The sequence below is a fragment of the Urtica dioica genome, chromosome 1 (assembly GCF_054948205.1).
Source record: "Urtica dioica subsp. dioica isolate 48M chromosome 1, U.dioica_male_clone48M_v1_H2, whole genome shotgun sequence".
In the NCBI taxonomy this organism is placed as follows: Eukaryota; Viridiplantae; Streptophyta; class Magnoliopsida; order Rosales; family Urticaceae; genus Urtica; species Urtica dioica.
The window spans coordinates 12,123,645-12,139,410 of NC_142756.1; the positions used below are offsets into that span (position 1 = coordinate 12,123,645).

The window sequence follows — 15,766 nt, forward strand, 5'->3', positions numbered from 1 at the left end:
CTGGTAAAACATCCTTCCTCCTATGCGCAGGCTGTAATTCTGGCAAATTTCCGATTTTACCAGATTGCCCGGCTAGTGACTTTATTTTGCAATAGTCTTGCGATTATGGGTAAGGAAACCCTAGATACACTTCCAGGATTGTACAACTGCTATAAAAGCCCTGTGCTACCCCCTTAGCAGCATCGACACTTTTATCAAAAATACATTGGACTCCTAGACGTACAAGACTGACGGACTGGGAGACTTTGTGTATTGATAAGAGCGGTGTTGTTCATCAAATACTATTCGAGAAGATTGAGTGTTTAAGTGATTTGGGTCCTGTGTTTACGTGATTGAAGACTCACGTGTGATTGAAGACTGAAGACGTCAGAGCATAGACGTTTGCTCGAAGAGTGGAATTGAGGAGATCTCAAATTCAGGGGGAGTCCCTGGTCTAAGTATTCACTTGTGGTAATAGTTTCTAAGGCTTTGATTTTGCGTTGTAATCATATAAGACGTTGCTTGTACTATTGACTACTATATAGTGAAATCCTTTTTCTAGAATCAGATTCGTGGAGGGGTAAATCCGAGACCCTTGGCTTATAGATTAGAAGCAAGAACCTTGGTATAAGGAAGACGCCAAAAACAGCGGTGGAAGCTCGTTTGATAAATCACATTGAATGCCATAGAGAATTTCGATATGTGCGAAACGGTTCATGAAGAGCCCAAATGAGACACACTTTTATATTATCACTCCATCATTGTATATGTTATTCCATTGATCTGAAATAGTATTTATAGACATGAAACAACCCTTCATATGCAAGGCATAAAAAGATTCTCATTCAAGACTTTAACACACACACACACACACACACGCACGCACGCACGCACGCACGCACGCAACTCGTCCTTCTATTTCTGAGTAATAATTAGGAAACTCCAAAGCATGTAAACAATCACATTTATTGACCATTTACCATCCTCAATGCATATAAACGTCCATGGCCTTTTTTTTAGTGTCCTAGACCCTTCATTATAGTACCTAAGCTGCGTTGAATCTATTAGTACCATTTTTAGGCCCCAACAACTTTACTTGTTAAATAAGTCCATTTAGAGCATTTTAAAAAAAAAAAACTGTTTGGTCATAGGCCTTATGAGAGGCCCAATTGACAAGTTTAGTAGATCCATTGAAATATGCCATTGAGTCTTCACAAGCCCACTTGCATCATTGTTGCAGTATTCATCAATTAAAGCATGATTCTCATCTGAAAGCAAAACTAATTTGGCATAATACTTTTCTCATTAGAAAACTAGGTATAAATAGTGCTAGGGTTACAAACTTGCCATAAATGTCATAAATAGGATTGGCAGGCTAAATATAAATAATAAAATATAGTATAACTAATTGATTCAGCAAATAAACTAATTACTACTAATTTATTATATATATATATATATTTATAAATATATACAACATTCTCTCCACTTCTTGAAAAAGATTTGGATCCATGAAATGTCTTAATTTCTTCACTCCTCAGATCACTACAAACTCCATCGCACCAGCTTTGTCGACGTGTAGTGGGTAAGTAATTCGTGTAATCATCAATCCAAGTTCCTTTTGTGTCTTCCTTGCCGAATGCTTAACTTCATAGAGTTCGCGCAAGCAAGGTGTTGTGGGTCGATCTAGTATACGGCGGCAGCGTATAAAGCACTTGCTCATGTCGCAACGAGGAAGCTCTACATCCAGTCACTTCTTCAAGAGCTTCAAGTTAGTCTTCCACAACCTCCGATTGTCTAGTGCGATAACCTAGAAGCCGCTGCAATTGCTAAAACATCTTAAATATTAGTTATTGTTTAGCTGAATTAGTTTAAGTGGCCTAGTTTAAGCGACCTCTTTTTTTTTTATTATATATAATTATTTGTTTTGAGTTCTAGATCTTTGTTTCCCATTAGTTTCTGTAGCTTAGCCAGTTAGTTCTAATCTTTTCTCCGATTTCTACTCCGTTCCTCGCACATCATCACATGGATTGCCTTCCTTACGCTTTCTTTGAAAAAAAAAGCCAACCAAACCCTCGTCCCTCTCCAACTCTATCCCTACCCTAAGGTTGTTTCTGATCATTCTAGCCAAGAAAAAAATTATCGACGTGGTAGAGAATCATAACTAGCTAGCACGTGTTCACAACTACCTCGGTGAGTGGACCCGCACCACAATGAGTGATAAAGCAGTTGACATAAGGGTGAACGAGAATTCTGTTGTTGCTTGATCTACTTTCCTTCCACCGTGCCTCTCTCTCTCTCTCTCTCTCTCTCTCTCTCCCACTATCTCCGAAAAACCTTCAGGGAGAGCCTCTTCCACAGAACCCACCCCTTTCTGGCGGTGTCATCGCCACCAAAAAAGACTGTTGAGAGAGCTCTAGGCCCATCACAAGCTCTCGAAAACTAGGCTACGCTCATCATGTGCTCGCTTCCAAGGCAACAACACATAACATAGCCGCGTTCGAACCTGCTCATAAACCCGCCCCATCTGGGGTCAAGTCTTGCTCTAGCGGAAGGCTTAGGTAGGATCGGTGTCATGAGCCATATTTTTTTATCAAGTTTATTTTGTAAGAAGTCGACGAACGGGTCGTCGAACTCAGTTACGCCTTTCGTGGCATATAGGGGTCGCTCTTTGCCATGATGACACGTAGCCGATCGGGAGAGATTGATGTTGTTCCCAAATGCTTGAGACTTCGTTTGGAAGAAGTAGGGAAGCTCGTGGAGGTGAAGCTTTATGGAAGGGTCAAGGAACCCCGTTCGTGGTTACAAAAGCCACTGCTCTGATGGCATGGTTGGTGTGCGGCCGGTCATATAAGCCAAAAGCACTTGACTAATGACACTAAAGTACACAGTCTTGAAGCCCATCGAGCGCGACAGTTTGGGAAACCAATAAGAGAAATTGAAGAACATGATGAGACCATACAAAAGGATCTTGACGTCACGCTCAGTGTCATCCATGGCAGTTGCGATGAGGGAGAAGAGATGGCAATTGAACCTCCTTTCAACGACAAGCTGACTATCTGAAGCTCTTAACAAACGTCACAAGTACCCAACGATTCCTCCGCGACCTTCTCAGGCTCCAAAAGTTGCAGTTGTCCAAAGATGGTGGTAGCTCATCCTCATCTAAAATGTTCTCGTCGCAGAAGATTCCGAGTGAGAAGAGCTCGATAGCGGAGATCTTGGCGCCGAAGAGAGAAAGAGAAAGAGTTAAAAAAAATTATTCTTTTTGTTTTGTTTGTATTTTTCTTTTATTCATTTAATTTTTTTTCAAATATCCTAAGGCAAAAGTCTAAATATGTTCAGGGGAAATTATTTTATTTATTAAAAAAATGAAATGAAAAACCAAGTTATATAGTTAAAGATGAGGATAAAATAATAATTTCTCTTTTTAAAGCTATCTCGTGATGAACACGTGAATATTTGATAAGTGCGATTCATCTACACTTATCAATATCCTTAAATACAAGAACAAATTCTCGTTCTTAGCTTATTTGATAGTTTATGGTAGTTTTTAATCTTTTTTCATGTACAAGAGATCAAGAGAGGGCTATGATGCAATAACGAGCGGAATCGGAGCTTAAATGCTCAAGAAACGGCCTCCGGAAGTCAAAGTAAAAAATGGAGAAAAGTCAATTAAAGACTCATGCATCACATGACTTAGAGCGCATCGTGCCCAAAGAGAACTACAGCATGCGACGCGTGAGATTATAAACACGTCACGTGAATGTCGCCCAAGTTCTCTGATCTTAGCGCAATGAAAAGGGCCAATTCCACGCGGCGCAATTGAGCAGAGCGCAACGAGCCCAAAACTGCACGCGACGCGCACGGTAGATGAAGGCAAATTTTTTAAAGAGCTCATCCAATAGCTAATTTTAGCCATTGGATCCCATCCAAGGGCCTGGATCAATGAAGGCTCCGAAAGTATGGCTTTGGATATGAGAGAACTCTTGGAGTGAAGAAGAAGAAGAAGAGAAAGAAGAAGAAGAAGGATGTGACAACTCTCCTCATCTTCATCATCAACCTCTTTATTATCCTTTTTTCCCCTCTACTCTTTCTTTGTTTCCATCTTTGTAGAACTCTTTTACTTGTTCTCTAAGTTTCTTATTGTTCTTAGTGTTCTTGAGTAATCGATCTTGGATTTGAGTTTAGATCATTGTTGAATTATGTTTTGATCATGTTTTTATGTTCATTTGAGTATTGTTGGAATTGAATCTTAATTTTGGATATTGAATAGAGTATATTTTGATTTTTCCTTTGAATACCATGTCTCTTTACTTCCTAGTTTCTTGCTTTTGCTTATTGTCATTTTGCTTTGCATAATTTCAATCATGAGTAGCTTCGAATAGGAAACAACAATCATACAACCAGCTTTTCACAAGGCTATGTCTTTGAAGTCTAGAATAATGTACGGGAATTCGGACTGTAAATACTCTCGCTTCATTCTTCAGAGGGACATGATGTAGTTGGTGAGTTGATGATGATTGGTTCATAGCCTTAGGAATATAGTTTTTTTCATGAGAGAAAGAAGAAATCTATGAGAATGTGAGTGTCCGTCATATATAGTTAGAATAGCTAACTAACAAGTGAATCTCTGGGTAAGTTTTGAGACCGATAAATAGGGAATAAATATGCGAGCTCTACCCTTCCTGTCACAAGTCTACCTAGATCTATAGAAAGATTATGGGATCAGTCTAGTCATTTGAGTCCCGAGTGCATTGCGGTTGTTTGTTTTAATAGGATCAAGCCGTGAGGTGTAAGTTTGTCAAACAACTAGGTCCCTAAAGACTCGAGAGAGATAATTAGTGGATACTTCTGTGGTGTGAAGCTAGTTTTCCCATTCTAACTCGATCTATATGTGAGCCCAATAACCAATCACATCATTGAACTAACAAAATCATGTTCTTTGCTTTGATCATATTTGTTTAAAACGTTCTTTAGCTCTCTTGTTTGATAAGAATTATTCTCACAATGCAATTCAAACCCCCATCTTTTATTCCTTTATTTTTATCAAAAAGAAAGGAAATTAGTTGATTCTAGACATCGAGTCATCTAGTCCTTGTGAGATCGATAACTCGTTCCCTAAGTATGTATATTACTTGACGACACTCGTACACTTGCTGCGATGTGTGTGTAGAGATAAATCTCCACATCAATGTTTAACAGATTTTTTAACGAAAAAGTTGACAGAGAGACTAAAAATGTAAAAAATTTAAATTAAAAGGCAAAAATATAATTTTTCAATTTCTTCTACTGAAGTGATACAACTGCAAATATAGCATTTATTCTTGCAAATTACATTATTGGAGCTTTATTTTTTTTTAAATGTTTTTTTTAATATGTATTCTTGATTGGACTTTTTTCTGAAAACAAAGGGAAAATAACACATTTATACCCTGTGTTTTAGTGAAATGTCGAGTTTAACCCTCGGTTTTCAAAAGTGTCGAGTTCATACCCTCTGTTTAACTAAAATGACGAAATTATACCCTGAAATAGACAACAGTGTCACAAATATTCTTTTTATTGACTTTTCATTGACGTTGACTTTAATATTTATAATATAAACACCAATTATCTTTATCCATTCGCGCCATATATGTAATTTATTTAAAAACTAAAAAATAAACAACAGTCTCTTAATCGTGAAGAACACAGAAAGAGGCAAAGGGGTAAATATCGATAATTGATAGTCATCAAAATCGCATATTCGAACAGAGAATCCAAGATTTAGAGTTACAATTCGAACACGGAATGAAGTCATTTCTTAGGCGGTATGAGTTTTATTATTTAATTTCAATTTAAGGCTATTTTTATTTCAAAATTGAGAATTTGGAAATTAGGGTACTGATTTAGATTTGATTCGGTTTTTCTTATATAAGAGTTAATATCAATGAAAGAGAGATTTGTGACGCTGTTATTCATTTCAGGGTATAATTTCGTCATTTTAGTTAAATAGAGGGTATGAACTCGACATTTTTGAAAACTGAGGGTTAAACTCGACATTTCACTAAAACACAGAGTATAAATGTGTTATTTTCCCACAATAATGCAGATGCGCAAAACGCCAAAACCACACTGACGACAACAAAACCAGCAATAACTAAAGTGAAAGGACGGATCCGATAGATAAAAAAAAAAGATAAAAAAAAGAAACCCACACGACGACACTATTATGTTCGTAAACACAAATCCAAGATAATGGCTTTCAACGATTTTTTTTATTTTATTTTTACCGAAATGGCTTTCAACGATTGATTATTGTAAAAGCAATAGCGAAGACAGCCTTTCCGTAGCCGTCCTCGTCCTCAAGCTCCGTTCCCAGACCGACTTCTCCGCCTACATCGACGCCCTCGTCTACGCGCCACCCTCGTCGCGCGTCATGTTCATCGACCTCTCCAAACTCGACGGCTACGACTCCACCCTCGAGGCCGACCCCGGCGCCTTCAAGGTCCCCTTCGTCGACACCCAAGTCCCGCTCGTCAGCCACGTGGTCCGATCCTGGCCGATCCGGGTCGCCGGAATTGTCGTCGACATGTTCTCGACCGCCATGACCGACGAGCTCGCCGTACCGGCCTACGTGTTCTACCCTTCCCCAGCATCGTTCCTTGCTCTCTCGCTCCATTTTCAGGCGAGCAACACCGACCCCGCAGAGCTCGTGAGAGACCCGGCGGCGGAGCTGGACCTACCGGGGTTCGTCAAGCCGGTTCCGGTGAGCTCATTGCCGGCAATCCATGTATTGTTGCTGTGCATAGCGGCAAGTTCCTCTGACATGGCGGCTCTCCATTCACTATCTTTGACAGCTATGTGATAATATTGGGGTGCTGACTGAACTGAAACAGAAAGGACAAAATTTCTGAAAGCAAGAGACAAGTTATCATAACTAAGAACATGATCAAGGGTATGTTTCGAAGAATGAGTATCACCTGATTGAATAAGGTTGCAGTGATACTCCTTCAAATAATGAGGTGGGACATGACTCCTAGAAGACCTTCTCGGAGCTGGCAAGGGAGAGGTTGCCTCAACTTCAACAAGGTCAGGAATGACTGTCTCATTTGTAGTAGGTGAGCTGGTCTCAATCTCATGACCACACGGCACAGCAGTAGTTGGTTCAGGATTATGATGATCAGTGAGTGCATGATGTGCAGGGATAGTGTTTGGAATAGGGATTGGGATTGGAGTATCTTCAAAAGGATCTAGCGTAATGGTCTTGCAATGTGGATCATGAAAGGGAAAGTATTGTTCATGAAAAACCACATCACGAGATAGAAAGACCTCTTGATTATCCAAATCCAAAAGCCTGTAACCCTTAACACCCTGTGGATACCCAATAAACACACATTTCCTTGCACAAGAGTCAAATTTGGTTCTATGTGCTCGTAGAGTCGAAGCAAAACATAGACAACCAAACACTCTCATATGAGCATAATCAACATCTTTATCATAAAGAAGCTCAAAATGGCATTTGTTAGATATAACAGGGGCAGGTAAACGATTAATAATATATGTTGCTGTTAAAATACACTCACTCCAATACTGAATAGGAAGTTTGGATTGAAAAAGGAGTGCTCGAGCAACATTCAACAGGTGTTGATGTTTCCTTTCTATAACAGAGTTCTGTTGTGGAGTTTCTACACAAGAGAACTGATGTATGATCCCATGTTTTGCAAAATATTCTGCAAAGACTAACTCATGTGCATTGTCAGATCGAAAATTCTTAATATTAACAGCAAAGTGATTGGAAATGTAAGCACAAAAGCGAGGGATAATAGAGTGAACATCTGACTTGTGCTTCATTAAAAAAATCCAACAAAAACGAGTATGGTCATCGACAAGAGTTAAAAAGAAACGATGTCCTAATCTGGAAGGCACTTTATAAGGGCCCCAGATATCACAATGTATCAAGTCAAAACGAGAACTAGACATATTGTTTGCAGAAATAAAAGGTAAACGGTGTTGTTTTGCCATAGGACATATACAACAAGGTACTTTATCTGAAACATGTGTAGTATAGGCTAACCGATGTTTGAGGACATCTAATCTTTTATGGGAGAGGTGACCAAGTCGTTGATGCCATATCTGTGCTGAAACATTATTCCGGTGTATTGCTGAGTTAATGAGATGATTCTTGAACAAAACATAGAGATCATTGGTCGATCTACCCGATCCAATCATCTTCATATGCTTCATGTCCTGTATATAAAAATAATCATTCGCAAAAGAGACACAGAAATCAGAATTCTTGGTCAAAGCATGCACAGATATAAGGTTGAATTTAAAACAAGGCACATAGAGGACATTATGCAGAACAAGATCACTACTTATTCTAACAGTTCCTATATGGCTAACATCAATAATAGTGTGATTTGGCAAAGTTACTCTCGAATTGTGTAGAACTCTTAAATCTGAAAATAAACTTCTTTGTGCACATATATGTTTTGAGGCACCAGAGTCTAAGATCCAAGAGTTATGCACTAAATTCGATGAATCAGTAAAATTGATCAAACCATAAGAACCTCCTTGGAATGATGTCATGTTGACTTCATTGGAGTGACCAGGGTTGTTCTGAGTTGATGATGCAAGCTGTCTGGATAGATGGTTGATCAATTGGTGGATCTGATCCACAGAGAGGCTTGAGGAAGCTGTCTGATTATCACCACCACATCCAGTGCTTGTTCCTTCGACTGTGTTGACTTGAGACTTCGTCTTGAACTTGTATCCAGGGGGATAACCATGTATCTTGTAGCATTTGTCAATGGTGTGCCCTAGCATCTTGCAGTGTGTGCAAAGAGGTTTCTCCTTGCCTTTAGATTTCTTCTGATCATCACGAGCCGTCATGGCTAAGGAATTGGATTGCTCTCCTGAGGAAATTGAGTCAAGGCCAATCGATCTTTGCGTTTCTTCTTGAGTCAGCATCGCGTACACCTTGCTTATTGGAGGAATTGGCTCCATCAGGAGGACTTGTCCACGAGCATGAGTGTTGTTCTCATTGAGTCCCATAAGGAACTGCATGACGTACTCTGACTCGGCAAATTGCTGGAGCTTTGCCTTTCCTCCACATGTGCAAGAACAAGTACATTCTGGTTTGAATTCGCATAGATCTTGGTAGACAGACTTGAGCTTCGTGAAGAACACACCAATCGATTGATTTTCTTGCGCCAGATTGATGAACTCGCGCCTCTGCTGGAAGATCCTTGGACCGTTGCTTTGCTGGAAGTGATCCTTCAAATCGTTCCAGATATCCATGGCAGTACCATCAAGAAGAAGACTAGAGGCGATTTCTTTGCTCACCGAGTTCATGATCCAGGCGATTATGGTGTTGTTGTTCCTGCTCCATAATCGAAGAAGATCTGGATCCTCTGGTGGAGGTTTCTTGATGGAACCATCGATGAATCCCAATTTGTTCTTTGCTTCAAGAACGATCATCATCGAGCGGCTCCAAGGCATGTAGTTAGTTCCGTTGAGGACGTTAGAGACGAGACTGCCTCCAGACGAATCGGAATGGTGAAGGTAGAAAGGCGAGAATTGATCCTCGATGTTAGACCTAGGTCTGATGTTTCCTGTGATTCCGGCGATTGGATTCTCCGTCGATGAAGCTTCAGTCTCCATTGTGGAAGATTACTGTTGCTCGAAAATGAGAATTGGAGAAGAGATAAGAGCCAGAAAAAAAATCACGATCATACGATCTCAGGATTTGCGGAAAAAGAGCTCTGATACCATATTGGATTCTGAGATCCAATGATCAAGAGAGAGAAAAGAATTTCAAGATTTGAATTGAATGAAAACTGATTAATTCATTGACTGAGGAATAATTCCTTTTTTATACAGAGTACACAAAAACTAAAAAGCAGAAACGACGACAAGTCGTTTGTGACTAAGAAAAAACGACAAACAGAATAAAACCAAATAACTAAATAACTCCTCCAATAGAGGGTGAGAGCCGAGTCCGCGTACTGTACAGGTGCACGGAAAGGCTCAGACGCGTCAAAGGCATAATCGTCAACACGTTCTTGGAGCTTGAGTCTGGTCCGCTCCAATGGCTGTCCTCCGGAGATCACGCCGGACTGCCTCCGGTGTACCCGGTGGGACCCATTCTAAACCACCGTTCCATTGTCGAGGAAGACGCGGCGGTTCTCGAGTGGCTTGACGATCAGCCTCCGCAATCGGTGGTGTTCCTTTGCTTCGGCAGCATGGGTAGCTTCTACGCTGAGCAGGTAAAGTTGTCAATTTTTAGTACTTTTCAATATAGTCCTTTCGCTTTTATTCATATAAAAATGAATACTTGCTTCACACATGACAATTATTAAAGTGAGTAATAATAAAAATCATATTATATTCATATTCAAAGTTACTACAAATTTACTTTCGACCCCTGTAGAATTTAACGGTTTACCTTTTTCTTTATGTCTTTGTATTTTTTATTTGCCACTTGGTCCTAAATCCTAATACAATTAGAGAAATTGCTCAAAGTACCACCATATCAATAACTTTTTCCAAAAATCCACCAAAGTATAATTTTGGCCAAAAATACAAGTTGCCCACTTGTGAAAAACCAAATATACCCTCCACCTTAAATTTTCTTTCAATCTCACACATACCCTCTCATAACTCATTTAATATCATCATTTAATCCATTCTGAATTAAACTTCTCTCTCTCTCTCTCTCTCTCTCTCTCTCTCTCTCTCTCTCTCTCTCTCTCTCTCTTTCTCTCTCGTCAGAAGAAAAAAGCTCAAAGCTTGCCAAAGTTGAGCTGCCCAAACCCTAGATTTGAGCTCACCCAATCCTTGCCAAAGTTGAGCTGACCCAAACCCTTGGATTTGAGCTCCGACACACTCAAGGAAGCACGACCAAAGCTCGTAGATCCGGTCACGACGAAGACCGTAGCTCCGACCAAGCACGTAGCTCCGATCCTCGCCGAAGGTTAGTTTTGTTTTTTGTTTTATCAAACTTTTCTTTCGTTTTTGTGTATGTTTATTCTGGGTATGTTTAAATTTGGGGCAAAAATAAGGTTTCCGTGATTCTGGGTAATTTTTGAAGTTGTTTAGCGAAGTTCGTAAGTTTCGCAGATGTCAACAGTTGACGTCAACAATTGACGTCAACAGTTGACATCAATTGTTGACATCTTATGTCAACAGTTGATGTCATCTGTTGACATATATTGTTGATGTATAATGTCAAGAGTTGACATCAACTGTTGACGTCAACTGTTGACATCTGATGTCAACAATTACTAACTTTAGATTTCTTCTTGATTTGTACAGTGATAGCGGAAATTTATTTATTATTCAAGCAAGGTGGTACTTTGGTTGAACCTAGTCGGTATCATGAGAAAAGATCTTTCGGAATTATGATGTCGTCCGAAGTGAACTTCGCTAGCTTTGTTCAATTCCCTTATGCCATCGAATCTCCTTATGCCATCAATACTCGAGGAGGGATGTGATTCGGTTTCAACTCATGAATCGTCAATTCTTGCTACATTAGGATTGGATGACTACTTTTTTATACTTTGTTCAGACTACTTTTTTTTTAATTTATTATGCTTTGTTCATATTACTTTTGTTTAAGAGTCTATTTGTTTAATTCATTATGCGTTTTGTTCAAACTACTTTTGTTAAAGAGAATCTCTTTTGTGCATACTACTTGTTGACCTCAATTGTTGACGTTGATGTCAACAATTGACGTCAATTGTTGACATTGATATCAACATTTGACGTCAATTGTTGACATTGATGTCAACAGTTGACGTCAATTGTTGACATCGACGTCAACAATTGACGTCAATTGTTGACATCAACGTCAACAGCATCAATGTCAACAATTGACGTCAACTGTTGATATCAATGTCAATAGTTGACGTCAATTGTTGACATCAATGTCAATAAACAGAGAGCTCATAAATCACAGATGTCGACAATTGACGTCAACTGTTGACATTGATGTCAACAATTGACGTCAAAACCATTAAAAAATAACTACATATTGATAATTGATATATTGTTGATATTCATTAAACATGCTATCAAAAGCATACCAAAAGATTAAAATATGAATAGTACGTGAACAACATTGCTATCAAAAGCATACGAAAAGATTAAGATAAGAGTAGTACATGAAACACATTGCTATCTATTGTTTACATTGTTTCCTTATTGTCATAAATCTCCATGTCCGATCCAACATGGGTCGCTAACTTCACTGCCCCGTGCCGATATAAGTCGATCGTGAACTTTTCGTCACCACTGCGTACAAATCAAGAAGAAATCCAAAGTTAGTAATTGTTGAATCAGATGTCAACTGTTGATATCAACAGTTGACGTCAACAGTTGATGTCAACCGTTGACGTCAATAGTTGAAATCAAATCAAGAAGAAATCCAAAGTTAGTAATTGTTGACATCAGATGTCAACAGTTGACGTCAACAGTTGATTAAGATGTCAACAATTGATGTCAACTGTTGACGTCAATTGTTGACGTCAACTGTTGACATCTGCGAAACTTACGAACTTCGTTAGACAACTTCAAAAATTACCCAGAATCACGAAAATCTTATTTTTGCCCCAAATTTAAACATACCCAGAATAAACATACACAAAAACGAAAGAAAAGTTTGATAAAACAAAAAAACAAAACTAACCTTCGGCGAGGATCGGAGCTACGTGCTTGGTCGGAGCTACGGTCTTCGTCGTGACCGGATCTACGAGCTTTGGTCGTGCTTCCTTGAGCGTGTCGGAGCTCAAATCCAAGGGTTTGGGTCAGCTCAACTTTGGCAAGGATTGGGTGAGCTCAAATCTAGGGTTTAGGCAGCTCAACTTTGGCAAGCTTTGAGCTTTTTTCTTCTGACGAGAGAGAAAGAGAGAGAGAGAGAGAGAGAGAGAGAGAGAGATAAATAAACAAGTTTAATTAAGAATGGATTAAATGATGATATTAAATGAGTTATGAGAGGGTAGGTGTGAGATTGAAAGAAAATTTAAGGTGGAGGGTATATTTGGTTTTTCACAAGTGGACAACTTGTATTTTTGGCCAAAATTATACCTTGGTGGAGTTTTGGAAAAAATTATTGATATGGTGGTACTTTGAGCAATTTCTCATACAATTATTATTATTATTAATATTTTTATTATTATTTGTTTTTATGAGTACGCTAGGATGGGCACTCCAGTTTTAGTTGAATTGAACATAAATTTCGTTACTTAGGGGAATGTACTAGACGATTGTTTTACTCTTATATACATACATACCTTTTTATGAATAAAGAGTGTTTTTTTTTTTAATTTTTGTATTTTTTGCTCTAATTTTATGAATAGAGAGTTGAACACCACTAATTGTTGTTATAGTAGTTAATTGTTATCTTGTCCAGCTCCTAAATAAATGTTCTGGCTGGTAGGTGAAGGAAATCGCCACGGCGCTCCGCAACACGGGGACCAGATTTTTATGGTCCTTGCGGCGGCCCCCGCAAAACACGATAGCAGCGGTGACATATGCGTCCCAGGGCACGTACTCCGACCCCGGGGACGTGCTCCCCGAGGGGTTCCTGAAGGCGACAGCTGGCCGGGGCAAGATCGTCGGGTGGGCCCTGCAGGCGGCGGTGCTGGCCCACCCGGCAGTGGGCGGATTCGTGATGCACTGCGGGTGGAACTCGATCCTGGAGAGCCTGTGGTGTGGGGTTCTGATGGCGGCGTGGCCGCTGCAGGCGGAGCAGCATCTGATTGGGTTCCAGATGGCGGCAGAGCTGGGGCTGGCGGAGATGATCAGCTTGGACTTCAAGAGCGGGTTCTACCGCTCCGGCCATGGTCAGACGGTCGTTGGGAGCTCTGATAACGAGGCCGGGATCAGAAGGGTTATGGAGGTTGAAAGCAAGTATTGAAATCTCGCGCGAGATCTCGCAATCCGCACAGTCGCGGTAGCGAGTTATGCGGAATAGAATTTTAACTGCATTTTTTTAGCTTATATCAAGCCGGATGGGCTTTGACTTTAGCAAGCCCAACAATCATTCATTGTTTTGTCTTCAATTACTTCTATATTTATAATACCTGAGAGTTGATATAACACAACTACACAAACCATGTGGGACATTTTTACGGTTCTCATTTTGTTCAAGTCTTGACTCTTTAAATACATTCACACAATCAGGCTACACAAAGTCACAAACTGTCTAAATCTGTGACATATATATAATATATAATATAATAAAATATCATTAAAAACAATAGGCACGTACACAGCCATCATTAAGCTAACTAATGGTCCAATATACACATTACAAACATAATATAATATAATAAAATACCAATAATATCAATTGTAAATAAAGACAATGATCTATTTATTAACGTTTATATTAGATTTATTAATGATGTATTTATTTGTCCATGTGCTATTAGGTAAATGAATGTGACAAATTAAATAATAATTATTATAAATATATATTTTTAGAGGAAAATTTATACCAACCCTACTAAAAATTCACTAAATTTTAGTAGCACTATGATGAGTAGCATTTTTATATAATATGTGACACATTTTAAGTGACATCTATTATTTATAACAGCACTCAAAATCCATCATCTTTTGTCATCTTCTTAGTAGTGACTTGTATTATGAATTGTATTTTTATCATTTATGTGTTCGAAACTCTATGTGTGTAAATTCTATATTTAAATTTATCTTTCAAAATCTCTGTATCATGAAAATTAAAAGGTATTTTTAAAAAAAAATATTTGTTGTTCAAATACCTCGCGAGATACCATCTTTTTTGCGGTATATGTCGCGGAATGTGATATACCACACGGTACGAGATACCTCGAACGTTCATCAAATATCGCGGAATATCCTGGTACGAGACGAGATACCCTCAAAATCAGAAATGCGGTACGACCGTGAGATGCGAGATTTCAATCCTTGGTTGAAAGCGACGTGAGGAAGAGGGTTGAGGAGATGGGTCAAAAGAGTAAGAATGCGGTCATGCTTGGTGGCTCGTCTCACCTTTCTTTTTCTCGCCTCATCACGGACCTGTTTCAAACTTTATTTCCCATTTCTGATTAACATACAAATGTACTTACAATTGTGCTCTTATTTATAATTAAAATGAGAACACAAAAGAACAAGTCAATGTATGTCAGAATTTTGGACTAAATAATTACTTAAAACCCCTACATATTGTAAAAAAAAAAAAAAAAAAAAAAAAAAAAAAAAAAAAAAAAAATTCCAACGTTTAAACTTAAATATAAGTTATTGTATAATTACATAGACTGTGAACTAATTACTCCATCTTAGAGAAACACAACTCTAGACTCCGACTACATATTCTTATTCAGATACACCTGCAGCTTTCTTGAAAGTATGATCATATGAATTCCATGGACTACATATTCTTCTAATTTGCACCGCTGAATCTTTTATCCAATGGCTGTGTTTGAATTCAGACGTCTATAGATTTGACCTTCTGATGTAATAAATGAATTTATGATTTTTTTATATATTGTGTATCTCGGTTGAGATTAATTAATTTATTTTAATATTGATGTCAAAAACCTTTATATTTAAAGAAAACATATAATATATTTCTCTCACTTATATTTACTCAAAATGCTGCATTTATTTCTTGACGTCTAGAAACATCATAACCCACTTTTAGCATCTCTATTAGAGCAATTACAATAGGGGTTGCCATACTTAAGCTGAATTTAGGTGGAAAACAACTCAAGTTGTTATTGCATCGTGGACAACTTAAAATGTTATAATCATTATGACAATG

At 38.6% G+C, this 15,766-nt stretch overlaps 1 protein-coding gene across 1 annotated transcript; it reads left to right on the forward strand.

Moving 5' to 3' along the window:
* The first annotated feature begins 2,974 nt into the window (after positions 1–2,974).
* Positions 2,975–15,157, forward strand: LOC149407257 (UDP-glycosyltransferase 71A15-like). Its single transcript, XM_089619663.1, has 9 exons — positions 2,975–3,003; positions 6,283–6,819; positions 7,557–7,661; positions 7,743–7,758; positions 7,983–7,997; positions 9,251–9,455; positions 9,943–10,226; positions 13,397–13,869; positions 14,922–15,157. The coding sequence occupies exons 1-9, from the start codon at positions 2,975–2,977 to the stop codon at positions 15,052–15,054; spliced, it is 1,797 nt and encodes a 598-aa protein (XP_089475789.1). The 3' UTR covers positions 15,055–15,157.
* Positions 15,158–15,766: the final 609 nt, after the last annotated feature.

What these genes read in the sequence shown, in the direction of transcription:
- LOC149407257 (XM_089619663.1), top strand. Translation starts at nt 2,975, where the DNA reads ATGGCAGTTGCGATGAGGGAGAAGAGATG. An exon ending in GTAGCTTCTACGCTGAGCAG is followed by an intron (nt 10,227 to 13,396) that starts GTAAAGTTGTCA and finishes TCTGGCTGGTAG; the next exon opens with GTGAAGGAAATCGCCACGGC. An exon ending in GTTATGGAGGTTGAAAGCAA is followed by an intron (nt 13,870 to 14,921) that starts GTATTGAAATCT and finishes CTTGGTTGAAAG; the next exon opens with CGACGTGAGGAAGAGGGTTG.